Source organism: Tenrec ecaudatus, chromosome 10, assembly GCF_050624435.1.
Source record: "Tenrec ecaudatus isolate mTenEca1 chromosome 10, mTenEca1.hap1, whole genome shotgun sequence".
NCBI lineage: Eukaryota > Metazoa > Chordata > Mammalia > Afrosoricida > Tenrecidae > Tenrec > Tenrec ecaudatus.
The window spans coordinates 882,096-906,929 of record NC_134539.1 but is presented as its reverse complement, the minus strand read 5'-3'; the positions used below and the strand labels follow the sequence as shown (position 1 = coordinate 906,929).

General features: G+C 64.6%; 3 protein-coding genes and 1 pseudogene across 8 annotated transcripts; 2 read left to right on the top strand and 2 right to left on the bottom strand.

Annotated features, from left to right (window-relative positions):
* Positions 1 to 308: 308 nt before the first annotated feature.
* On the bottom strand, positions 309 to 868 carry LOC142457777 (high mobility group protein B1 pseudogene; annotated as a pseudogene).
* Positions 869 to 1,497: 629 nt separating this feature from the next.
* On the top strand, positions 1,498 to 13,128 carry TRAF2 (TNF receptor associated factor 2). Of its 3 annotated transcripts, none has more exons than XM_075559777.1 (11): positions 1,498 to 1,558; positions 5,127 to 5,352; positions 5,611 to 5,689; positions 5,776 to 5,874; positions 7,311 to 7,472; positions 7,964 to 8,038; positions 9,472 to 9,546; positions 9,857 to 10,153; positions 10,321 to 10,498; positions 10,629 to 10,777; positions 12,574 to 13,128. In XM_075559777.1, the coding sequence occupies exons 2-11, from the start codon at positions 5,165 to 5,167 to the stop codon at positions 12,790 to 12,792; spliced, it is 1,521 nt and encodes a 506-aa protein (XP_075415892.1). In that variant the 5' UTR covers positions 1,498 to 1,558; positions 5,127 to 5,164; the 3' UTR covers positions 12,793 to 13,128. The 3 variants fall into 3 exon arrangements, with proteins under 3 accessions (XP_075415892.1, XP_075415894.1, XP_075415893.1); XM_075559778.1 differs by lacking the exon at positions 1,498 to 1,558 and adding an exon at positions 1,685 to 2,868; XM_075559779.1 differs by lacking the exon at positions 9,472 to 9,546.
* A 1,932-nt stretch (positions 13,129 to 15,060) lies between these two features.
* On the bottom strand, positions 15,061 to 18,272 carry FBXW5 (F-box and WD repeat domain containing 5). 2 transcript variants are annotated; one of them, XM_075559774.1, is made up of 8 exons: positions 18,134 to 18,272; positions 17,708 to 17,923; positions 17,301 to 17,633; positions 17,061 to 17,209; positions 16,564 to 16,990; positions 16,210 to 16,357; positions 15,914 to 16,126; positions 15,061 to 15,840 (listed from the first exon to the last, which is right to left on the bottom strand). In XM_075559774.1, the coding sequence occupies exons 2-8, from the start codon at positions 17,898 to 17,900 to the stop codon at positions 15,597 to 15,599; spliced, it is 1,707 nt and encodes a 568-aa protein (XP_075415889.1). In that variant the 5' UTR covers positions 17,901 to 17,923; positions 18,134 to 18,272; the 3' UTR covers positions 15,061 to 15,596. The 2 variants fall into 2 exon arrangements, with proteins under 2 accessions (XP_075415889.1, XP_075415890.1); XM_075559775.1 differs by lacking the exon at positions 18,134 to 18,272 and having other exon boundaries at positions 17,708 to 18,083.
* Positions 18,273 to 18,350: 78 nt separating this feature from the next.
* On the top strand, positions 18,351 to 24,031 carry C8G (complement C8 gamma chain). 3 transcript variants are annotated; one of them, XM_075559780.1, is made up of 10 exons: positions 18,523 to 18,655; positions 18,750 to 18,925; positions 19,064 to 19,200; positions 19,386 to 19,456; positions 19,529 to 19,636; positions 19,892 to 19,993; positions 20,108 to 20,146; positions 23,334 to 23,470; positions 23,757 to 23,836; positions 23,915 to 24,031. In XM_075559780.1, exons 2-10 carry the CDS (start codon positions 18,788 to 18,790, stop codon positions 23,925 to 23,927), a joined length of 825 nt encoding a protein of 274 aa, XP_075415895.1. In that variant the 5' UTR covers positions 18,523 to 18,655; positions 18,750 to 18,787; the 3' UTR covers positions 23,928 to 24,031. The 3 variants fall into 3 exon arrangements, with proteins under 3 accessions (XP_075415896.1, XP_075415897.1, XP_075415895.1); XM_075559781.1 differs by having other exon boundaries at positions 18,351 to 18,925; XM_075559782.1 differs by lacking the exons at positions 23,334 to 23,470; positions 23,757 to 23,836; positions 23,915 to 24,031 and adding an exon at positions 20,298 to 20,484 and having other exon boundaries at positions 18,514 to 18,925.
* Positions 24,032 to 24,834: the final 803 nt, after the last annotated feature.

The following is a 24,834-nucleotide window of genomic DNA, read 5'->3' as shown; positions in this document are numbered from 1 at the left end:
TCAGTCTTGCCTCCACCTGCCAGCGCCGTTGTGAGGACTTTGTACTGTCATCTGTAATGAGGGCTCTGGCCTGCAATCGTCCCTCAGCAAGTGCTTCAAGCCCTCCTCCAGCCTTGAGGCCTGTTCTTCCTCTAGTCCAGGTCGTCGGAGGATCTGCTCGGCACGCAGACTACCTAAGCATCGTGCCAAGGAAGCACCCTGACGCACGCCTTTCCTGATTTTTTTCCTTTATTACATTTTTTTCTTTAAAAGGAGTGAGTTGTGTACATGCTTGATAGACAAGAAGAAGAAACTGCGCTAGAACCAACTTATTCATCATCATCTTCTTCTTCACCACCTTCCTTGTCCTCCTTCTTGCTTTTCTTGGCCTTGAGGGTGCCTCTTTGGAGGCCGTGGGCTTCCCTTTAGCCTGGTATGCAGCAAATCCTCTTCGCGTTTCCCCTCCAGCTCGGCGGCCTTCTTCTGGTAAGACTGCTTGTCATCAGCTGCGGTGTGATGCCATGGCCCTCCCAGCTTGTTCACAACGTCCCTGATGGACAGGCCAGGGTGCTCGCCTTTGATTTGGGGGCCATCCTCAGAACAAAACAAGAAAGAGGCCGAAGGAGGCCCCTGGGGTGCAGCGATTCTGGAACTTCTTTCCTCTGCCCTTTAGGAGAGATATATTTTCATTTCTCTCTCATCAGGGGCCTTGTCCGCCTTTACCCTGTCTTCACGTCTCCCCTCGTCTCCCCTTCTCTGTAGCAGACATGCTCTCCCACCTCTCTGACCATTTCTTAGAAAACTCGGTTTCTCAATTGACAGAGCATCGGGCGCTTCCTCGGGAGCGGTCCTCCCGGCAAGTTTGCACACTGAATGCCTGTGATGACATTTTGGTGTCGGCTTCTGAGGATCGCTCTGCACATGTTGAGTGGTGTTTTAGTTCATCCTGTGCCGTCCGGCTCTGCCTGGCCCGGCGCCGTCTCTGCGGAGCTCAATGGACTGCAATCCACCCTTTCTGATTTTCAAACCATGCACTTGCACAATGCCTCGTTTCACACGGACACGGTGAAGTGTTCTGGACTTCCCATTCGCTCTTCCGGGCAGGCGAGGGTAGGACGAGGGCGAGGCTTGACAGCGGGTCGTCCAGCCATAGGAAGGAACACACAACGAACACCCTCCAGCACCTCGCCGCCACGCTCTTCTCCGAAAAACGCCTTGGGCGCGACTTCAGGAGTCGCCTCCCGGCATTTCCGACCAATCAGCGCTCGCTGCGGCTGCCTGCGCTCCTGGGATTGGCTGCGGTAACTGCCTGTCAGGACGAGGGGACTGGGCAACGGCGGCAGCAGAGTCGACCAATCGGCACCAGCTGCGACTCCCCGCGCGCTAGCGGTAGGTCGGGACAACTGTCTGTCAGACGGGATAGAGGCGGGGTCGGATCTGACCAATCGGCTTCCGTTGCGACTGCCTGCACGCTCGGGGTAGGCCGAGGCGGCCGTCTGTCAGGCGGCTGGGGGCGGGGTTGGCGGGGGCGGCGGCGGCCCGGAGGGCGCTCAGTTCCGGGCGTGCGGCGACCGTTGGGGTGAGTCGGCCTCGGGGCGCGCGGGACTGGGGGTCGCGCGGCCGTGGTACTGCTGGTGTGGGGAGGGGAGGGCGTGGGCCGGGCTGGGGGCGAGGGCGGGGCCGGGCGGGCAGACGGGCCACCGCCCGCAAGCCGCTGGGGATTTCTCGGGAACGGAGAGCCGGAAACTGAAACTAGGAGCGCGCGGGAGCCAGAAAGTTCGCGAATGTCGGGTCCGCGTGCCCGGGGCGGGGACCCAGGGGCGGGGCGCGCGTCCTGCGGACTCGGAGCGTCTGCCTCCGGTCCGGGGTCACCTGTCCGCGGACGTCTGAGCCCGCCCATCTGTGCCCTCCGCCTGCCCCGCCTGCACACCTGTTCCCACCCAGCCCATCAGTCCCCACACCCCTGGTGTGCCCTCTGCCCCCACATCTGTGCCCGCACCCTCACCCTCATCTTCCCCACTAGCCCCCTGCCCCCTCCCACCAGTCCTGGCCGCTGAGGGACCCCTGCTCTTGCCCCACAGCTTGCTAGCTCTGGGACCCTGGGCCTGCTGGGTCACCTTCCCAGCCCCTCGGTTTACCTGCCTGTGGCACCACGCCTCCTTCCTGCTGCTTGGGACCTCAGTACACACCCCTGCCCATGCCACAACCCCCAGCCCAAATGAGTCCCCTCCCCAGCTGTTCGCCTGAACCTCGGCTAGGCAATGCCCCGTTTTCTATGCTGCCTGCCTGGCTGGGACTGGGGTTGCGGGGTCCTATGCTGTCCAGTGGCAGAGGCTGCGCCCAGAGTGCATCTGGGGTGCCTCACTGTGGGGCACTGAGCGATAGGAGCGGGCCCTCAGACACCTGGGCTGGCTGTGTGTCTAGGGCCAGCACCCAGCTAGCCGGCTGACCCTGGCCTTAGGGGAGAGGTTCTCGCTGGCCATCCTGATCCTGCTGGTCTGGCAATGGTGTTTTCTGATGGGCAGTGGCATTTAGGAACATGCTGCTGCTGCTGGGTTCAAGTGAGGCCCAACCAGTGGGGTGTGTCACTTCCTGCGTGTTTTCCTCAGACAGCTTGGTTGGGTTCTGAATTGGGTTCTCTGAGATGTTCCCTGCTTGCCTTGTGAATCAAAGGAAGGAACGGAGATTGCCTTCCAGAAGCCAGGCTTGCCGGGAGCATGGCCCTTCTAACTCTCCAGGGATGCTGGTAGAGGGGAGAAGACTGGTCCTGGGGGCCACAGACACACCTCTGGCTGTCCACAGGATTCAGCTTGCTGGGCCCTGCTGGGACACTCCAGCCTACCTGCAGGCTCTGCCCGGTGGTCGCTTGGCCTGGGTGCCCCCTGGAGGGTAGGTGCTTTTGGGGCTCACCTTTAAGGCTCCCCAGGGATTCAGGGTGTGTGTGTGTGTGTGTGTGTGTGTGTGTGTGTGTGTGTGTGTGAGGAGCAGGGTGACCAGGAGGGCCTGCCCGTGCAAGTCATGGGGGCAGGTTTAACTCAAAGGACCACCAAGATGTCTTACTAGTGCCCGTGGACACCTGCAGCCAGAGCCCCCTCAGGGACGGCTTGTCAGTGGACAGCACGGTTGCTTGCTGTGTCCTCCCCTGGGCCGCTGCCACAGCTGCCAGTACCGTGCCCTGCACACTGGGAAGCACTGATTCCTCCATGTGGCACCATCGAGCCTCGTCTGGGATGGCTCTCAACTCTCTCCAGAGACCCAGACAGGCCCCCAGCCCTGCCCGTCCTGCGCAGAGGGGCACATCCACAGGCACCGGGGTTTGGGTCCACAGCAGCTTGCTGAGGCAGTGCAGTATAGTCCTCACTTGGGCCTCAGCTCTCGCCTGGGCCACCCAGGGAGGAAGAGTGGGTAGTGGCAGCAGCCGGAGAAGAGTTTGGTGACGGAGCAGGGCAGTAGCCAGCCTGCCTTCAGCAGGATGTGTCCACCGAGGGTGTGCTCCAGTGAGAGGACCTGGGGTTCCCTGCAGACAGTGTCGCCTCCCTCCACAGGGGTCTCCTCTGCCCTGTCCAGGTCCCCCGTGAGGACCCCATTGTCCTCCTATCCCCTTTTCCTGCCCCTGGTGCCAGCAAGCCAGGCCCCCTTGGTGCTGGGTGTGGTTCTGGCTCCGTGCTCCCAGGGGCTTTCAGAGCCCGTGGAGGCGGGGGTGGGGGGGTGTTAGTGCAGCAGAGATGCCCACGCAGCGAGAGGGTGCTGGGCCCTGAGCAGCCTGTGCTCACAGTCACCTCGGCAGGGAGAGACCACGGCCAGCAGCTGCGGACCCTCTGCCCCACGTGGGCTTCTGTGAGGTCAGCGCCCTTGTCGCACGTCAGCTCATGGCCGCACAGCCATCTGGGACGCACACGGCCAGCACCCTGACACTAGTGTCCCATGGCCTCTCAGGCTGGGCCAGGCCCTTGGGCAGCTCGCTGTGGCCACGGCTGTGGTGGTTTTCTATGGTGGTTGCAGCCGTGGCCTGGGGTCTTCCTGACACTGTGTCCCCATCCCTGAGTCTGCTGGGTGGCCAGCGTTTACATGCCTGCACTCCTGGTGACCCGTGTGTCATCACTGTATCACCAACTCTGCTCCGGGGGCGGCCAGTGTGTTACTGTGCCCACCTTCCTGGTGGCCTCTCTCTGGAAGGTGCCCGGGGACTGTGATGCCCACCAGTCTCCAGCACCACTTGGTGCTCGGCTGCTTCCCATTGCCGCCTTCTTGCCTGGCCTTTCCTGTGCCTGGCCCACTAGCCCAGGAGCAGCACCGGGACCACTGGGCAGACCTTCTGAGGGGACGGGCAGAATGGACACCATAGAAGGGCCGTGTTGGTGAGCAGTCTCCAGGTGAACCCACAGCTCATGCTCAGAAGACCTGCCGCCGCTCAGATGCCCGTGGGACAGTGGCAGGTGTGGGGGACCTGCTGTCAGGAAAGGACAGCAGAGGGCAGGGCCCATGAGAATTGACCACTGATCAGACGTGGCAGCAGTCCAACCCAGAGATGACCCGGGCAGGTCATCAGGCCCTGTCGACTTGCAGCTTTCTTGGCCTCGGGCCCAACTGACCCCCGTCTTGCCATGTCCACTGACCTTGCTGCCTGGGCCACCCCAGTGTGCAGCAGAAGCCTAGCCGTTAGGAGACTGCTGGGGGGACGTGGGCATGACCTGCCCAACAGCGTTTCTGACCCTTCCTCTGGCCCACCTGTCCGAGGGGCTGGCGGCCCAGCATACTGCTCTGCACCCCATATCAGCTGCACGGTGGCACCGTGGCCTTGGCCCCAGACACAGACAGCTGGCTGCGGTGTCTGGGCTGGTGGTTACCCGGAATGCAGCCGGGCATTGCTGAGCCTGGAGGGCTACAGGGGCCACCTGAAGGGTCACCAGCTGATGTGGCTGTATGGCACCCCCCAGAGACAGTGGGAGGTTGTTGACAGCTGGGCAGGGCTTCAAGAGACATTGTTGGACCTCCTTCCCAGCTGCCCTCCATCCCCGAAGACTGAAGCAGGGCCGGTCTGGTGACATTGCCAGCCCCGCTGTCACAGGCTTGGGAGGCAGGACCAGGCCTGGTGCGGGGGCTGTGGTGGGCGGCGTGGCTGAGCCCCATGTGCATGTCTCCGGCAGGCCTCGCCTCGCCATCTCAGCGTCCCTGCGTGGGCCCCATGGCGGCGGCCAGTGTGACGCCCCCGGGCTCCCTGGAGCTGCAGCAGCCTGGCTTCTCGCGGACGCTACTGGGCACGCAGCCGGAGGACAAGTACCTGTGCTCGGCCTGTGGAAACGTGCTGCGGCGGCCCGTGCAGGCCCAGTGTGGCCACCGCTACTGCTCCTGCTGCCTGGCCAGCATCCTCAGGTGAGCGGCTGTGGCCCGCCACCCGCCTTGTTGCCCCTGGGCACTGGTGCTCTGCTCTCCTTTTTGGACACACGTGCTGTGCCCCCGGCGAGGACCTGGCCATGAGGACGACTCGTCCAGAAGGGCCAGTGTCCAGGGGTTAAGCTCGAGGCCGCAGTGTCCCATCCTCCGATGGCCAAGCAGTCGCTGACCTGGGAGGGAGATGAGGCCCACTACCCACCCGCTGCCGCCTCACCACGCTGGTCCCTCTGCCCGCAGCTCCGGGCCTCAGAACTGCGCCGCCTGCGTGCAGGAGGGCATATACGAGGAGGGCGTGTCCCTGCTGGACAGTGGCTCTGTGAGTGCCCCTTATGGCTCCTGGGGTTGGGCCAGCGTGGTACCTGCCGGCTCTGCCCTCACCTGCCCGCCTGCCTCTTTCCCCAGGCTTTCCCGGACAATGCCGCACGCAGGGAGGTAGAGGGCCTGCCGGCCATCTGCCCCCACACTGGGTGCTCCTGGACAGGCACCATCAAGGAGTATGAGGTACCGTTGGGACATGGACCAGGGGTGCCCAGGGCATCCGGGACCAGGCCTGCCTGGACTGCGTAGGGCTGATCAGAGCAGAGACCCCAGTGACCCAGGCCAGCCCCTCTCTGCTCTGTGTATCCCTGTGGACACTGCCCTTCCTGGCCCTGCCCCCAATGGACCGTGTGGCTTGGCTACCTGCACTTTCTGTGTCTTGTCCAGCCGCAGTGGGTCTGGGGAGCCCTCACGCAGCCCCTTGGGTGTGTCCGGCTGGAAGCCCCATATGGCCTCCGAGCACTGGGAGCCTGGCCAACTGAGAGCTTGTCCTGGTATCTCAGGGGCAGGGCTTGAGGCGGGGTGGTGAACAGGGGATCAGGTAGCGTCTCCTCCTGGGGTGGGGGTTTGGCTGTCCAGAGGTGTTTGCTTGGATCTGGACCTGGGAAGCTGGGAGGTCCTGGACTGTCTGCCCCAGGGCTGTGTGGGCTGAGGCCCCTGATGCTCAGCCTGCATTGTGGTCTTTCAGCTGGGCAGTTGTGCTGGCCTGTAGGTGGGAGGGGTTGACTGGGGGCAGGTCACTCCAGGAACCTGGGAGCTGTCCCCTTGGGGGTGTAGTTGTCCCCTGCCCCTGGGACTGTGGTCCTTCTGGGGTCAGCAGCTGAGTGTCCCGCTGAGTGCCAAGGGCAAGGCCAGTGTGAGGCTGTGGTGCCCTTGCACCTGAAGCAGGCAGAGTGGAAAGTCCCTGGCTGGGCCCGAGTGAGTCGGAAAGTCCCTGAGGCGGGGAGGCCGGCTGGTGGTGTGGGCGGCCAGGGCTGCTCTGGGCGGTGGCCAGCTCCGAGTGTCCCAGGGTGGACAGGCAGCTGGATGGGCCTCAGGCCCTCTGCTGCCTGGCCCAGCCCCTTAGCACCACCGTCCCTGGTCATCTGGGTGTGTGGCCGACCAGCCCCACCTGTGTCCCTCCATTGCCCCTTTGTGACAGCAGGGAGGGGCTGTCAGGAGCACAGGTGTGGACTGGGCTCTCCTGGCAGGCGGCAGCTGCCCTCACGGGGCAGGGAAGCAGTGTGGAGGGGAGGGGCAGGCCTTTCACAGCCCCAGGAAGGCAAGCACGCCGCTGATGACCCCAGGAGCTGCCTGCCAGCCCCGGCGGAGTCACCCCGGCTGCGGCAGCACCTGTTGTTGGTAGTGTGGACAGCTCCAGAGCAGCGGCGTGTGTACGGCTCCCAGGAAGCCCTTGGGAGCCTGGGAGAATGGTCTGCCCGGGGGACGGAGCGGGGGCCTGTGCCAGGGCGCCTTTTGTCAGCCCCTGCCCTCCCTCCCAGGTCGTCTTCACCTCGGGTGGCAGGGCCGGGTGGACGGCTCTGTGACGCAGCTGGGTGTAGGCGTAGGGCAGATGCAGCCCCGTGAGGAGACAGCCGGGGACATCGTTGCCTGGGTGACACTGCTCTTTGCTGCCACAGAGCGCCCACGAGGGACACTGCCCATTCATGCCGACCGAGTGCCCAGCCTGCAAGGCCATTGTGCGCCTGAGCCAGCGGGCGCACCACGAGGAACTGGAGTGCCCACAACGCAGCCTCCACTGCCCCTTCTGCCAGGCCCCTTGCTGCCGTGCCGACCTGGAGGTGAGCCCTGGGCGGGGATCCAGGTGCAGAAGGGCAGTGGGCCTGTGGGTGGGGCCGATAGGCTGCTCCTGGGGTGCTGTGAGAGGCGTCCTAGGCTGTACCTAGTGGCCTCCCAGTCCCCCCATCCACCTCCCCTCCCTGACAGCTAGTCCCAGAGGGCACCCCAATCTGAGGGATTCAGTGCTTCTGTGCCCTGTCACCAGGCTCCCTGGGCCACGCCCACAGGTGGTGGCTGCCCTCTCGGTCTGTGGCCAGCCTGCCTGTAGCCACCCTGGCTGCTGGCACCTTGGCTTGGTGGCCGAGATGTGCCTCGTGTCCTACATCTTGCTGAATGCATCCAAGCCCACGCCCTTGGCTTTCCGTGCACGGTTGACACATTGTGGAGGGTGCCTGCATGTCTGGCTGGGCGTGCCCCTCCTGACAAGCAGCCGCTGCTTGTGGGTGGCGGTGTGAGGAGGAGCTTCATGCATGAGCCCACCCCCACCCCTCAGGTGCACTGTGAGGTCTGCCCCAAGGTCCCGCTGACCTGCGAGAGCTGCGGCGACAGGAAGATCCCTCGGGAGACGGTGAGTGACTGCCAGCGGGCCAGCGTCCAGGCCCTGGGTGCCAGGGTGAGCGGTATCCACCCACAGGTGCTTTGGAGGACGGGCCTGGTGAGCAGGGTCCTGCGTGGTTTGACACGTGCACAAACCACCAGTCCGCTGTGATGGTGGCCCTGTGTCCTCCCACCGACTTCTCTGCATGCCTTTGGGCCAGTTGGGGTGGTGGGGCAAGCAAGGTCCTGGCTGTGCTTCCTCTGGGGAAGCCCACGTGGGCTCCCGGCCAGAGCGGAAGGCAGGGAACAGCTGGTGGGCCAGGCAGGCCCTCTTGCCTGGGTTTCGGACTGCTCCCAGGGCCTCAGCTGGCCAGTGAGATTCTGTGAGCACATGGTGCTGCTGAGGACACAAGCAGCCTTCTAGGTCCCTGCTCCACGCGGGGCCCTATGTGCAGACCCCTTCCTTGGGCCACGCAGCCCCCTACTCCGCAGACACTCTATGCAGCACTGCTCCCTGGGCTGTTCAGATCCCCGCCCTTCTCAGGCCATGCAGACCCCACTTCCCAGAGGGCTCCCACCCTCTGCTATGTCCCAGTAAGTGCCCAGGCAGTGCTCCCAGGGCAGTGTGTGTGGGTGGAGGCTGCCGGCTCTCAAGCACGCCTTCCTCCTCACCTTCTGGAAGCTCACCCACAGGGGTGAGCAGCAGTCCTGCCCAGCCCTGTGCTGCGTGGGCAGGCCTTCCCAGCACTGCTGCTAGGTCTGCTTCCAGCGGGAGGTCCCCCAGGCCCGGGGAATGGGGGAGGGGATGCCTCCTGCCTATCCCCACCAATCCAGACAGGGCCTTGGCTGTCTGCCCTTCATGCCACAGTCACTGGTGGTCACGATGGCATTGGTCCTGGAGAGGTGCCCCCAAGCTGGGTTTGGAGTGTGACTTGGCCTCCAATTCCTACCCTGGGTCCTACAGAGGGACAGACACTCTGCAAAGTGGGGTGGCCGTACCGGCATCCTGAGCCCTGAACCCCATGGGGACGTCTCTCAGGAATAAGGTGTGTGTGTGTGTGTGTACTGTGTGTGTGTCTATTAGAATAAGAGGTGGATGAGTGGGGGTATGGAGAAAGTACAAAGGCACATCTGTGTATGTGGAATACATGGGCACTGTGGTGTGGAATGAGTACACGAACAGTGTGTGCATGGAAGGAGCTCATGTGCGTGTGTGGGTACAGGGTAAACACATGGACCCTGTGGGTGTGGAGTGAGGACGTAGATGTGTGTGGGTGTGGGCTAAGCACATGGCACATGTTTGGGCACACGTGTGCACAGAACGAGTACATGGTGTGTGCACGTGTGAATCCTAGCTTTGGAGATGGCCGGCCTGTGGCGCCCTGTAGAGACTGGGCCAGGGCTGGGAGCAGGTGGGACGCTGCCTGCAGGGAGAGGGCCAGCGGCTGAGTGGCGCCTCTCCAGTTCCAGGACCATGTCAGGACGTGTGCCAAGTGCAGAGTGCCCTGCCGCTTCCAGGCCCTGGGTTGTCCCGACCTGGTGAGCCCTGCCCGTTGGTCTCCAGGCCCATCCCCCTTCCCCTAGCCCTTCCTCCACCCCTCCAGGACACCTCACCCTGGGCCACCACTTCCCACCTGCCTGCCCAGCCTCACAGTAGAGTGGCCCCCTGGCCCCAACCCTGTCCTGGGTGGTCTTCGTCCACCAGACCTCACTCACTTCCCTGCATCTAACCATGCCAAAGGCCGCAGTGTGTGGGCAGGCAGGCGGTCTCCTGGGTGGATCCATGCCCTGCACACTGGGTGGCATGGCTTGCCCCTGCGCAGGCTCTGAGCTGCTGGGCCCTTGGCAGATGGAGAGCGAGCGGCAGCCAGAGCACGAGGCCCAGCGGCTTCAGGAGCACCTGGGCCTACTGCTGGACCGAGTCCTGGAGGCCAAGCGTCTGTCGGGGAATGGGTCCTGGGCGACACAGCCCCCCGAGTCGGCCGGGCTCCCCGAGAGGTGGGACGCCCTGGAGAGGAAGACAGCCACCTTCGAGAACATCGTCTGTGTCCTGAACCGGGAGGTGGAGCGAGTGGCCATGACAGCCGAGGCCTGCAGCCGGCAGCACCAGCTGGACCAGGAGAGGATCGAGGCCCTGAGCAGCAAGGTGAGTGGTGGCACCGAGGGGGGCAGCTTGTGCACCCAGGGTCCTCAATGTTGGCCTGGCACAGTCTGCGCCTGCGGCCTGGGGTGTGTGTCTTTTCACCGCACGGGGGCAACCCCACCGTCAGGAAGGGGCTGCAGTCAAGAGCTGCCCGGTTGGCCGCCCTGCAGGTGCAGCAGCTGGAGCGCAGCATAGGCCTGAAGGACCTGGCCCTGGCCGACCTGGAGCAGAAGGTCAGGGAAGTGGAGGCAGCCACCTATGACGGAGTCTTCGTGTGGAAGATCACAGACTTCGCCCGGAAGCGCCAGGAGGCAGTGGCTGGCCGCGCCCCTGCCATCTTCTCCCCAGGTGCTGCCACCAGCTGGGAGGCTGCCCTTGGGCGGGGTTAGTGGATCGAGTGCCTGCTGCCTCTGGGGCTGGAGCCCGCCCCATCCCCTCTGCCCCGCCCAGCTCTCTCACTCCCGCCCCGCCCCCACAGCCTTCTACACGAGCAGGTATGGCTACAAGATGTGCCTGCGAATCTACCTGAACGGAGACGGCACTGGGCGCGGCACCCACCTGTCCCTCTTCTTCGTGGTGATGCGAGGCCCCAACGACGCGCTGCTGCGCTGGCCCTTCAACCAGAAGGTGTGTCCTGCCGCACGGTATTCTCAGAGGAGCTTGGCCCCTCTCAGTGGGAGCCCTCAGAACCCTGGGGAGAGCACACCCTGCAGGGTGGGGTGCTGGAAGCTGGTGCAAGAGCGATGGGTCTCGGGTGTGGCGAGGTGGCACATTTCATCTGTGGGGACAGCAGGGGACACCAGGGAAGGACAGCTCCGTTCGCCCAGGCACAGGTTTATTCTGGGAAGTCGTGTTTAACCCTGTGTTCCCTCAGGAGTGTGCGGGTCCATGCAAGTCCCCTCAGGGGCCTTCAAAAGAGCAGTTAGCGCCGTGCCTGCTAGCACGGGCTGGCTCGCCACACCCAACCAAGGCAGAGTGGTGAACTCGGTGGGTGATTGGTGGTGCCGGCCCTGGCCGCCCTCTGAGACTCCGCAGGGTCTTCCTCTTTGACGCGGGCTCCACCTTTCCAAGCATGGCGTCCTTCTCCAGGGACAGGTCTCCATCCTCGCCTTCAAGGAGCATCCGGCTGTGCTGCTTCCTGGAGACCTGCCTGGCCCGCTGGCTGCGTCCATGGTGCCTTCAGTCTCCAAGGCACCGGCTCTGCTTGGCTCTCTCATCCACTGCCCACTCTCATGACGGCTCGGGTCGGGTGTGGCGTCCCCAAGGTTCAGCCCTTCAAAGGGCTGTGCAGACTGCTTCGTGCCATGTGTGGGGTGACGCAGGCACGGTGAAATCCTGGACAGCGTCAGTCTGTGCTCCGTTCATCGTGTTTGTTTGTTGGGCCGGCTGTGAGGACTGGGCTTTGCTTTGACCGTATGATCCTTGACCTTCATGTTGAGTCTCCGTCCTCTCCACCGAATTGTCCTTGACGTCTGTCAGTCAGCCAGAGCCTCACGCCCGCCTGGCTCCCAGCAAGCAAGGGGGTGTGCTGTCCCCTCCCTGCTTATCTCAGGGGTGGCCAGTCTGTCATCTCCCGACCCTGAGGCCACTTGCTTCATAGTGGCCAGCTCGGCAGCACACAGATGGAGGAGGACACCACCCAGACCTTGGTGGTTTTCCTTGGTTTTCAACCCCACTGTGTCCCCTTGCTCTCTATCAGTGACTGAAGCGTTGTGGAATTCCTGTCCGGGGGACATCGTCAGTAGCTTGCTCAGGGGCACACCTGTCAGGGAGACTCAAGTGAATGTCTTCTGGTATTCGTTCTCTGCTTCCTCCTGCCCTGTCCTCTTGAGTCTGGCTGGAGTACCTGCCAATTTTCCTGTCAAATGTATTGACACACTCTTTTTCAATCATCTTCGACAACATTGTGTTTGCATGTGGTATTGATATAGTCGAGTCATTCCTGCCACGGTTCTCTGGAATGGACACAGCTGTGGGTCCTTCCAGGCAGCCAGCCAAGGAGCTGTCCTCCAGCTCTCCTGGGTAGACCAGCATTCAGCGCTTCATCCGTTTGCTGAGATAGACTCAGTTGGTACTCCATCGGTTCCTGGAGCCTTGTCTGAGCTAATACCTTCCACGCAGCCTGTTTTTGCTCCTGTGCCCGGTTACTTCTACCCTGACTCCATGGCCTGCCGTCTTGGGTGCTGTGTCTCCTTGTCTGTAGAACCTTCCAGTGTTGCGAATGGTGGCTCGGACCAGTCACTGCTGTCAGCGGGAGATTTGCTGAGTGTGTGCTCCTTCTGAGGACGGCCCACTCTGTCCTCCGCTGCAGAGGGTGCTAGAAGTTGGCTCCACACAGCTCACTGGGCAGTTCTGAGGACGGGCCACGCTGTCTCACTGGCTCTAGCTGGTCCTGTGCTGACCCCTCATGCCCCACCCCCCAGGTGACGCTCATGCTGCTGGACCAGAACAACCGGGAGCACGTGATCGACGCCTTCCGGCCCGATGTGACCTCCACCTCCTTCCAGCGGCCGGTCAGCGACATGAACATCGCCAGCGGCTGCCCCCTCTTCTGCCCCGTCTCCAGAATGGAGGCCAAGAACTCGTACGTGCGCAATGACGCCATTTTCATCAAAGCCATCGTGGACCTGACAGGTCTCTAGCCACCCCCATCTGGGATCTGCGCCAGGCATGGGCACCAGGGCAGGAGGCCCACTAGGGCGACAGCCTGGGGAGCAGGGCATAGCAGTGGTCAGCATGGTGGCCGGCCATGGCTCCTGCAGCATGGCACTGCAGCCCGGCAGAGCGCCTACAGGACCCTCCAGGAGCACTCAGGCGTGGAAGCAGGGAAGGGGGCTACGGGTCCTTATCCCTGCAGCACTGGGGTGCTGGACCCCTGGGTGCAGGTGGGGTGGGTGTATGCTCCAGCCCCGCCCCCTCAGGGCCAGTCAGCAGCACCACCAGCTGACCAAGGACTCACCATTAAACCTTTCAAACCTGCAGGACATGTGGTGTCCTCCTGGCTGTCCACTGTGTGGTGGATGGGGGTCTGTGCCCCAGACACTGAGCTACCCCAACTACCCATCTGGCTGCTCCCTGCCAATCACCTGGTGGCCCCCAGTGCAGAGACCAATGCCTCATCCACCTCTGGGGGTGGGGGGATGGACAAGTGTGGCACTGTAGGCCTGGCGTCCTGGTCCCAGGCAGGTCTCTAGCGCATCGGGCTGCTGGGAGCATTGATGGCAACCCTGTGGAACAGGAGGGCCTTGCCATGAGCTGACACCTGGCAGGTATCCATGCTGGACAATGCTAGCAGGTGGGCAGTCCTGGGGCCAGTCTGATAATGGCATTGGGCACATGGGCTATCCTGGGGAAAAGAGGAGCTGGTCTTCGGTATCAGGAGGGTGGACGGGCTATCCTATGGTTAGCAGGTGGGACCAGGGAGGGAGGCTGCCTGGGTCAGTGGGGGCCTCCCCCCTCTACTTGATGGCCGCACTCAGACCTGAGTTGAAGCTGGTGTCCCCGCCGGTCCCTAGCACAAGCACATGGTGTGTTGCTGAGCTCTTGGCTGACCATCATGAGCACACTCCACACTGCCCAGCCACATGCAATGCCCTCCCAGCAGCTGGAGCTGTGCCTTCCAGTCCAGTCTGAGACATCCCAGCAGTCTGTGCTGAGTGAGTCTGGACGGGGGAGAACCTCTCAGAGCCACTGCACTGGGGTTCTGGCCAGTGGCCCTCATCCCACAGAGGTCATAGTCCAGGGACCCTCTGGAGCCACCCTGCTGTGCTGACAGGCAGCAGCCGCTCACTACTACAGGGCCCTCAGAGGACCAGGTGCTGCAGGAGTGGGACCTCACTCCCCCCAAGTTGTCCTGGACAGGGCGGGACACTGCTTCCAGGAGGTCCCTGCACATGTTCCTCGGCGCAGTCTCCTGCGGCACACAGGGCCCTGCATGTCCCCGTAGGGTGAGTGTACCTCTGTATGGGGGCTTATGAGGCTGATAACAGGACTGGGCAGAGCCCCATCTCAAGGGGCTGTGGCTGCCCCTGCGCTGTGCTACGGGGGGGGGGGACCTGGTCACTGCCTTCACTCCCACTGGTCGCCTGTGCAGCACGGGGCACGGCCCTGAGGACAGCACACTCATGGGGTGGGGGCCTCTCAGACAGAGGCACCTATAGGGCAGGTAGAACTTCCCAGACTGTTTGCTGGCGTAGAAAGCCCACGGAGGGCTGGTGGTTTTGAAGTGCCGACTTTGGGATCACTGCACCAGGCCTGCCTGCTCTAGAGGGGTGCCGAGTCTGCATTTTGAGAAACCAGAGCTTCATACACCTGTTTGACCTAGGAGGCCGGCTTGGCCCCATGGAGGGTGGCAGCTGCCAAGGACTCTGACCCATATGCTTGGGGGCTGGTGGTCAGTGACTGGGCCCTGCTGCTCCCCGTGGAGTCGGTCTGAACACGTGCTGGTCAGAGCACCTCGGGCTTCTCCAGGCTAGTTATGCTTCCACGGGCTTGCTCGTCTGGGTGCAGTTTGGATGGCTGTTTCTCGGGTGTACTGGGGCACAGCGTTGTCTGCAGGCTCCCTTAGTTCTCGGTGCCCTGCTGTTTCCTCTTCCTCTGCTGCGGGGGGTGAGGCCCTGCCCGCCTGGAGGCCCTGAGCTCCGAGTGGCCTCCTGTGTTGTTCGTTGGCCGAAGTGCTTTCTCCTTTCCCTGTACACCACCTGGTGCTTCCTGAGGATCCCCTTGTGGTCAGTCCATGCCAGGGGAATAGGGTGGTGGACCCGAAAAACCCTGTGCTGCAGGCTTAGCTCACACCCAGCCTCCGGAGGCAGAGACCCACCCGGCCGCCTGCCCGCTACTCCACGGTGGCCCCAGGCCATGTCACATGGGGACAGCCTGGCCCCACAGACATAGCATAGGGCTCAGGCGAGTGTTGCTGCGGGCCTTTATTCAGGGGACATGCACCCCTAGTGTGGCAGGTGGCTGCGGCCAGTGGAGGGGCCTGGGTTCTGGACAGTCGAATCCAGTACTGGACTGTGGGCTGCAGCGGCTTGTTGGCCACATGGTGCCACACGTGAGACCAGAGCAAAGACCCTGCTGAGGGCTGTCTAGCTGGGTAGCATGTCCTTGTGTCCCTGCTCAGGGCCAGGCAGGAGGCAGGTGGGGGGGGGGGGTGCGTAGTGTGGCTGTGGTTGTCCCCCGAATGCCCAGTGTCACAGCTGGGAGGTGGGGATGGCCGATGGCCGTGCATTGAGTGGTCAGGGCATCTGGCCCCTGGGTACCCAGCGGGGAGGGGGGTGTTTCAGCCTGCACACTCCCTCCGGCAGCAGTGCTGCTGTAGGCTCCGCCCACATCTGCCTGGGCAACCAGAGGCTCAGCCAAGGAGAGGGTGCAACTTCCTAGGCGGGGTCCAAGGACAGCAGGCAGCTGCCACCCCACCCCTGCCTGGGGCTTGTCCCTCCGCAGGTCAGCGCCTCTGACCAGCAAGCCAGAAGAAGAAGGGGCGGGGGCGGGGGCGCGGGGCCTGGAGGGCGCGTACAGTGTGTGGAGAGCGCCAGACCTTGATGGTGGAGTCGTCACTGGCGGTGAGCAGGAGCTCCTGCTCGCAGGGGCTGAAGGCCACCGAGTTGACCACATCCTCGTGCCGCAGCCTGGCTAGGCAGGTGCCATAGTGCCGGTCCCAGATGTAGCCATGGCGGTCCTCAGCCCCGCTGTGGGTGGCAGCCATGAGGCTTGGAGAGCAAGCCCGTGACCCCCCCACACCCCACCCCGACCGGGCCTCACCTGGCCACGAAGTCCCTGCTGACGTCCAGGAAGATGAAAAAGCACTCATCGTTGGGGGTGTAGGCGCGGTGGGCCCGAAGCGCACGCCGCACCTCACTCATGGTTTTCAGGTCGAACACGTGTAGATCGATCTCCTCTGCGATGGGTGGGGGCAGCATGGGGTCGGCCACCACCGCGTCACTGGGCCAGGATCGGCTGTTCACGTACAGGTACCTGGCCAGGGAACATGGCTTGGATGGCGGCTGGCCCACCAACACCTCTGCCTCTGCAGGTGGGCGCTGCCCTCCCAGGCCCACCTATGGTCGGGCGACAGGCCCATCCCAATGACGTGTCCATGGACATCGATGACGTGGTCCAGTGAGTCAAAGAACTCGTCAGCGCCACGCTCCTCCCCGAGCACCGGCCCCGCCGTTGTCATCTGGTGCGGTAGGAGCTGCTTGATGCCTGTGAGGAACAGGGCTGAGGGCACGGCCAGTGCCCCACCACAGCCAGGCCCCCTGGGGGGCTTGTGCCTCCAGGGCTGGGTCTCTATGAGGGAGAGGGAGAGGGCCCTCCCCAGGGGGGTGCACACCTAGGGCTGGGTCTGCATGCTCGCACCCAACACCTACACGATGGTGGGGGGCACAGGACCCTTGGGGGGGTGCCGTTACCGATCTGGTGCGGCGAGTAGGTGAGGCAGCCCGTGGTGAAGATGAGGTACTTCCTGGCCTCGCTGGTGGTGGGCTCGGGGGGCTTGGTGCGGCCCTGGGCCAGCAGCTCCGCCACCCTGGTCTCCAGCGTGTTCTCAGACAGCGAGGGCCTCACCCGCCCATCCAGGATGTCGTCCAGGAAGCGCCGTAGGCCCTCCTTGGCGCGGAAGGGAGCCCTGGGTTCATCGCCACCGCTGCCACTGCCCCTGCCCAGGTCAAAGACACGGCAGGTGCTGGTGCTGGGGGCCGGCGGGCCGGGTTCCAGCAGCAGGTCGGGGCTGTCGAAGCGGCTGCAGTCGGCCACCATGACGGTGCGGATGGTGCTGGCGTTGAGGTTCTGGATCTTGAAGAGCCGCTTCACCACGTTCACATTCTCTGACTCCACGTCCTGCGGACACAGGGCAGTGGGCACCGGAGCTGGCGTGAGTGGCCCCCTCCCCACCCGCCCCCGCCCCCACCTGGAAGGCGTTGTTGAGCCAGAGCACGGAGCAGGAGGTGATGTCTCCGATGCGGTGTAGGTTCCCCGAGACGAGGCTAGTCTCTGTGAGCCAGCAGCCGAACACATCGTAGGGCTTGTTCCTCACTCGCGACAGCAGCACGAAGGTGTCTGGGGGACAGCGGGGAGGGGGCGCACGAAGGTGTGGGGAGGGGCCTCACTATGGGCCGTGAGGAAGTGGGGGGCGGCCGGGCGCACTCACCCAGGCTGATGACGGCGATCTCCCCCGACGAGGAGTGGTGCGGCCCCAGGAAGACCCCGGACACGAGCAGCAGCGAGTCGTCCGCGTTGAACTGGGAGAACTGGGTGTAGCTCCAGTTGTAGGGCCGCATGTTGGCGCTGTGCAGCAGGGCCGCCACCGGCTCGCTGCTCCAGACCTTCACGGTGCAGTCCTTGGAGCAGGAGGCGAACTGGGCCCCCGAGTGGGCGAAGCTGAGGTGCAGCACTTGGTCCGTGTGGTCCGTGAGGGTCTGGACCTCCACGCACGGCACCCTGTCCCACAGCCTCTGGAACTCCTCCAGCCAGGACGCGGCCGCTGCAGGGAGGGGGTCAGTGCTGGGGGTGCGGTCAGTGCCGGGGAGGGGCATCCCCGCCTGGCTCCGCGCTGACCTGGGTGTCGGGGCACGTCGCGGGCCACCTGGTAGCACCGGTAGAACAACTCCCGCCACAGGAACTCATCGCGCGACACGGCCAGCCACTGGCGGCAGGTCAGGCCGGCGGCCAGCACGTCCGCGGGCCCGAGGCTCAGGAAGATCTGGTAGACCAGGCAGTCGGGGAGCAGCGCCCAGCCCCCCGGGTCCATCGTGGCATGCTGTCCCGGCGGTTCTGCAAAGCGGCGCTGCCCTCAGCCCGAGGACGGCTCCCCGGGCTCCCGAACCGGCCGCCCCTCCTCCCCACCCCGGCCAACTGCCCGCCGGGGCGTTCCAGGCCCGCGCTGCCCACTGCGCCTCCGGGCGCGGTCGTGTCTCCGACCAGCCCGCCCCCTCGAGTGGGAGCCCCGGCCCCGGCGCAGCGGTCGGCACGGGGACCACTCACCGCGGCCGCCCCCGCCGCCCGCGGGCCCGCTCGCTCGGCGCCCCGACTACTTCCGCCGCCGCCGCCGCCGCCGCCGCCGCGCTGGGGCCGCAGGCCCGACGCCACGAGCCCGGAGCGATCGATGGCCGCCGAGGGCCGAGCGCCTGCGGCCAGTGCGCCTGCGCGCGCAGCCCGGCCAGAACAGCGCCCCTGGCGGCCAGGAGGGCGGGCCCGTGAGTGAGGCGCAAGTCGCCCGTTCGAGACCCGCCTCCAGTTCCGGGAAGGCGCTTCGGAAGGACAAAATTCCTGCCGCGGCCCTGCCGGCGGCCCAAGGAGAGAAGTGTTCGGAGGGCTGAGCACAGGGCACAGAGGAAGTGGACGGGCTCGCAGCACCCTGGCCAGAGGTCAGCAGGGCCTTTACGGGTGGACGTGGGCCTGCTCCTCCCTGCAGCGAAGCCAGGCCTGGATCAGACACCGGGGCAGGCAGACCCAGGAGGCTGGGGGAGCCCCCACCTCTGGCTTGGGGTACAAGAAGCAGAGCTGGTGTGTACTTCCCCCTGGGCCGGACTTCCTCCCCCAGGCTGGGCTTCTGGGCAACACTGGGCGGTGGACTCTGACCTGGGACGTGGCCTCCCAGTCCCTGGCTGCCTCAGTCCAGGCTCCACAGCAGACGCCATGCTGACCGCCAGGCCAGTACTCCTCCTGACCCTGCTCCTGCCCCCCTGCCTGCTGGGCCAGCGGGTTCCCAGGCCCCTGAGGCCACCGTCCCCCATCAGCTCCATCCACCCCAAAGCTAACTTTGATACCCAGCAGGTAATGGCAGGGGGAGTAGCAGGCAGGGAGCTGTGGTAGAGCGGCAGGGGTGAGGGGAGGGAGCTGTAGGGGTGCAGGGTGGGGGGCAGCCGAGGGCCCACTGCTGATGCTGCTGCAGGACTCAGGCCTTGGTGTCAGTTTGCAGGCACGTGGCTCCTGGTGGCGGTGGCCTCTGAGTGCCGCTTCCTGCAGGAACAGAGCCACCGAGCTGAGGCCACAGCCCTATCTGTGACCCCCCAGGGCTCAGCCTTGGCTGTCAGCACCTTCCGAAAACTGTGAGTCCCCACCCCGGCCTCCCACCTCCACCACAAGTTGAGCCCACCCCTCTACCCCCAGGCTCCTGTCCTCTTGTCTAGCCTGCTGCCCCTCAGACCTGTGGCCTAGACAGTGAGTGCCCCGTGACCATGGTCCTGCCTGGCCAGGTCCCCCATGCCAGCTGTGTCCTCTGCCCGCCCCGCAGGGACGGGATCTGCTGGCAGGTTCGACAGCTCTGGAGAGATGCGGGGGTCCCTGGGCGGTTCCTGCTCCCAGGTGAGGCTGGGGCTGCCACACGGGGCCGTGGGCAAAGCGAGGCCAGCCGTGCTGATGTCCCTGTGCCCGCAGCCCGAGGCGCCCGGGGGGATGTGGATGTGGTGGTCGCAGAGACAGACTACAGGGACTTCGCCATCCTGTTCCTGGAGCGGGCGAGGCAGCTCACTGTGAAGCTGTATGGTGCGTCCACATGGGGCCCGTCCAGGATCAGCGCTCCCCTGGGATGGGGTGGGGCGACAACACACAAGACACACATGCTGGCCTGAGTGCCCCCCAACCCAGACCCCACACCAAACACCCTGAACCAGAGCCCAGTGACCCTCCAGCCCCTGCATCCCCAAGCCAGAGCCCACACCCTGACCCCTCCTGCCTGCGGAGCCCGCTGATGGTGAGGGCGACAGGGCGCCTGTCTGAACATCCCCGCCGTGTCCACAGCCCGCGCAGTCCCCGTGAGCGACTCCGTGCTGAGCGAGTTTGAGCGGCAGGTACAGGCTGCCCGCCTGACCGAGGAGCACACCGTTTTCTTCCCCAAGTACGGTGCGTGCCCAGGCCCCGGAGTTGGGCGGCCCTGACGCCCCAAGCCCCACTGAGGGACGAGAGCCATGCTCTGGGGCAGGCTACACCACCCCTGACCCTGCTCTGCACCCCCAGGTTTCTGCCAGGAAGCAGACCAGTTCCACCTCCTGGATGGTAAGGGAGTTGCCCTGGTGGGGAGGGGGCAGAGGAGGGACAGAGGGGGTTGAGATTGGAGGTAGCACAGCTGTTGAGTTGGGGATGGCAGGGGCTTCCCAGCAAAGGAGGGGTGGGGCGACACAGCTGGTGAGGTGGGTCTCTGCTGCAGAGGTGAGGCGCTGAGTCCCCAGCGAGGGCTGAAGGGGACAGGAGGCACCCGTGCAAGGCATGATCTACAGAGAAGACCCCTGGGCAGGGTGGGCCCACTGGCCCCCTCCTCAGGGGCCACCACCAGGTGAAGTGGACCGCCCTTCCGTCCCCTAGCACTTCTTTCTCATTAAATGCATTCAGATGTCCCCTCTGACCCGTCCTTGCCACCACGGCCATGAGTGGATAAGGCTGGGTCACTGATCCTTGAGGGACTGCCCCACGCTGTGGGACAAGAGGGTAATGCCAGCCTCGGTGCCCAGAGACCATAGTGCCCATGGCAGCCCCACGCCCACCAGCCAATCAGTCAGAAGAGAAGCATGGCTGGCCATCTGTGCCCCAAACCGGAGGGGCATGTCCACCCTGGGGGTGAGGGGGGGCGGACAGAGGCCAGTGGCCAGAGAAGGTGTATCGTCACTGGGAGGGGTCAGGAGTCTGTGCACTGAGCCGCTAACCACATGGGCAGTGGTTCGAGTCCAGCAACTGCTCCTGGGGAGCAAAGCAGGCCATCTGCCATCATAAAGATGGAGTGTTTGGGAGACCCTCAGGGCAGCTCTGCCCGTCCTGTATGGGCTGTGCGTCAGCTCCGACTCAATGGCTTGGAGTTAGGCTTGTGGGGGGCCTGAGAACTGGGGGTGACTCCTGCCCCACCTTATATACTCGGGCTGCCTCCATCACACCTGAGAGGCCAGTGCCCACTGTCCCCTGCGAGATGGCCCCAGCCAGTTGCTGACCCTCACCAAGGGTCCCCAGGAAGTGGGCACACTCCCTTGGAAGATACGGAGAAGCTGGGGCTGAGAGAGACTGAGACATGCTGAGCTCCAGGGAGGAAGAGCAGGGGCTGGGCCTCTGGGGGGGGGGGCACACCCGGGCCCATGGCCCCCCCCCGGGGGCAGCACCATCATCAGAGCTGCTCGGCTGCCCTGGGGCACTGTGTGTCCAGGCACTGTGTGTTCTGGGCCACTGTATGGCCGTAGGGCCCCTGGAGGTCAGCTGATGGGACATGAAGGACCCCTTGTGCTGGGCTCTTGGGAGCAGGGAGAGGTCCCTGCAGCCGTCGTGGGCAGGTGACGGGAGGGGCCAGTAGCTGTGGAGCCCCTCAGGACACAGGGTGAGAAACTGACTTGGGGTCCCAGTGCCACTCCTCCATGTCCTCCTTCCACGACTTCCTCTTTGGGGGGCGGGCATGGGTACCGGGTGAGCTCAGTCCAGCAAGGAAGGTGTCTCTGGCCCCACCCGGCTCCTCTGCAGAGCTGGGGGGACAGTACACCGGCGAGGGAGCCTTGGGGAGGGGCTGCAGAGAAGGCAGCAATGCACCCCCACTGCCCCGGGGTGGGTGGGGTAGAGTGATTGGGAGCCAACGGAGGTCATCACCCTGTCGGCAGGGTCTGGTCTCCTTTGAGGCTTTGAACGCTGAAGGGGTGTGCTAGGGCCAATGCAGGTGTGCATTCTGCTGGGGGGGTGCAGAGACCCTCCCCAGGGGGTGCCAGAGTGCTCCAGGCTCCTGTGTGCCCCCACCCCGTTCCACCCGCATCTGTGTGGCAGTGGAAGCCGCCCTTCCCCCATGTGTACTGCCTCCCCGGTGGAATCCCTTTAGGACAGGGACCGCTATCTGCACCTGCACAATCTGGGGGTCCTCTCTGGCCCGGGGGTCACTGCATCTCAGGCCCCTGGTCTCCTGGAGAGAGCTGGCCCAGTCGCACCCCACTGTCACAACTGTCACCTGCCGCAGTGTCGCTGCGGGTGACCCAATCCAGAAGGGCTGTCCTGACGTCGCCGGGCCTTGGTGTGAAGAAGGCCCCCGAGAGGGGCCCGGGCAGTGACCCTGAGGCTAGTGAGAGGGCTCTTTCCGGGCTGGTCAGTGTGGGCTGGGTTTGCAGGGACCTGTGTGACCGGGACTCCCTGGGGAGGTTCCCAGAGCAAATGAGGTCGTCGGCGGGAGCACCTTTCTTCCTGGGGGGAGCCCTTGTCTTCTGGAGTGGGGAGAAGTACTCGGGGCTTGGGGTGGAGGTCCCAGACTGGCACCCTGCCCCCCCAACTCAGGGACTGCAGTGGGGAGTCCCACCCTCAGCCCTCCAGCCCAAAGGGCCAGTATAGGGTACCCCCTACCCCGAGGGGGAGCCCTCTGCAGCACCAGGTCTGTGTCTGCTGCCCGCAGTGTCCAGGATTAGTCACCGTGCGGGGCTGAGGGGCTGGTTCTACCTGTGGGTCAGAGAGAGGCCAGGGGCCTGGCTGCGAGCTGGTGGTCTCCCTCGGGGGCTGGGACTTGGTGACCACAGCCAGGAGGGTGGGAGGACAGAGGGGCTGGTACCTATTGATCTGCCCCCACCCCCCAGCTCTCCCTGGTCCAGTCCTGCCAATCTGGAGGTGGAGGGGAGGGCACCCTGCCCCAGGGCCCATAAGAGGCGTGTCTCCCAGGTGACCGCTCACTGCCACCAGGCATGGGGCCATGGTGTGCCCTGTGGGTGGTGCTGGCCCTGCTGGAGGCCGCACAGGGCCAGACCTCATCCCCCACAGACAAACCCTTGCTGGACTTCCATCAAGACCAGGTCTGGGGCCGCAGGGAGGGGGAGGGGAGGGCCTGCCTGCCCCGGGGAGGGGGCTGCCAGTCTGACTTGGAGTACAGGGAAGGGGAATGGACCCACTTCCCAGCACAAGAGCTGACGAGGAGCCCGCCACGACCCCTGGTCAGGCCCTGGGTCCAGCTCTTCCAGTCCCGAGAGTGGACCACCTTCACTCCTCTGCAGACAAGGAAACAGGCTCAGCGTCACCTGTCCCTGCCCTGCCTCGGGGCAGCCCCAGTCCACCCCTGCCTACTTGGATCCTCAAGAGAAGGGATCTAGGTGGCCTGTGGACAGGGCACGAGGGGGCCTCAGGCCCCAGGCTCTGCCCACCCCACCCCCACCCAGTTCCAGGGGCCTTAGGCTCAGGCTCCACCCACTGCCTGCCTGCCACACACAGTTCCAGGGTCTCTGGGTCCCAGCTCTGCCCACTGCAGTTCCAGGGGTCATGGTACGTGGTGGGCCTGGCGGGGAACACCTTCCGGAAGGAGGACAGGGAGCTGCTGAGCCCGTACACGGCCACCTTCGAGCTCCAAGAAGGTGGCCAAATCCAAGTGTCCTATGCCATGACCCGGTGAGTGACCGGCCTGCCCCTCAGGGCCGCCTCTCGCTACTGAGGCCACACCGTGCATAGTGCCCATGTTGCCTATGGGGGCCGGTGGGCACCCATGTGGGGAGAACTCAGGAGGGGCGTAGGGGAGGGAGGGAAGGGGAAAGGAGGGTACAGGAGCCCCTGTGGGTAGGTTAAAATGCAACCCTGGCTCGTGTGGGGCACTCAGGACCCTAGTGGGTGCCACTACAGGGTCACTCCTGCCCCACTCCCTCCCCCACGTGATGTGACACACACACCCCGCCCCCAGGGGCCGGCGCTGCATCACCTGGGCGTACACGCTGAACCCAGCCAACAAGTCCGGCTGCTTCGAGGTGGACAGGAGCAGGGGTGAGGCCTGGGGCAATGGACAGGGCAGGCGGGGTGCCGGCTGAGGGGACACTGCACTGACGGCTGCCGCTGCCCTAGACTTGCAGGCTGACTCCGAGGAGGTCCAGGTGACGGACACCAACTACACCACCTTCGGCCTGTTCCGCTCCAGACGCTGGGTCCTAGGGCACCTGGTGCTCAGGCTCAGCCTGCTGGGTGAGACAGCCGGGGGCCTGAGGGGGCGGGGAGACTGGGTGAGCCGGGGGCATGGGGAGCGTGGGGCCCAGCCACCCCTCACAGAGCCTCGCGCTGGCCCTGGGGTGCAGGCAGGACCTGGGCAGTGCGCCCTGATGCACTGGACAAGTTCTTGTGCCTGGTTCAGAGCCACAACCTCTCTGAGGAGCAAGTGGTCTTCCCAGTCGTGAAGGGTAATGGGGGCAGGTCTCCCAGGGGGAGAGGCTGTGGGTCTCCCGGGGCACAGACTGGGGGACTTTTGGAGGGCACAGACTTGGGGGGGTATTGGGGAGGCATGACTGGGGGGTCTTCTGGGGGCAGTCTGGGAGGTCCCCCGGGGCACAGACTGGGGGATCTTTGGAGGGCACAGACTTGGGGGGTCTTGGGGAGGCATGACTGGGGGGTCTCCTGGGGCCACAGGCTGGACTAGTCTCTTGAGGGAAGATGGGAGAGTGTGCATATCTCCTGGGGGCTCTACACAACCCTAGCCTTCCCAGAGCCCCATCGCCTGGCCCCTAGGCTCCCGTTCCTCCCCCCTCATCTGCACACCCCCTCATGCATGCTCCTGATGTTCCCTGGCTCCGCCCCTCCCTGTGCAGGACTGCCCGGCCACTGCCCGGGTGGGTGGAGGCTGTATGTGAGGGTGGGGGCCCAGGGAGGGTGAGAGCAGGGTCCTGGGTCTCCTGGGGAGGGGCCCCCACAACCTGCCCTGCACCAGGCCCCACCCTCCACACTCCCCCAGATAGCTCCCATCCCAGGGTCTCTGTCTCCTGATCAGATTGGGA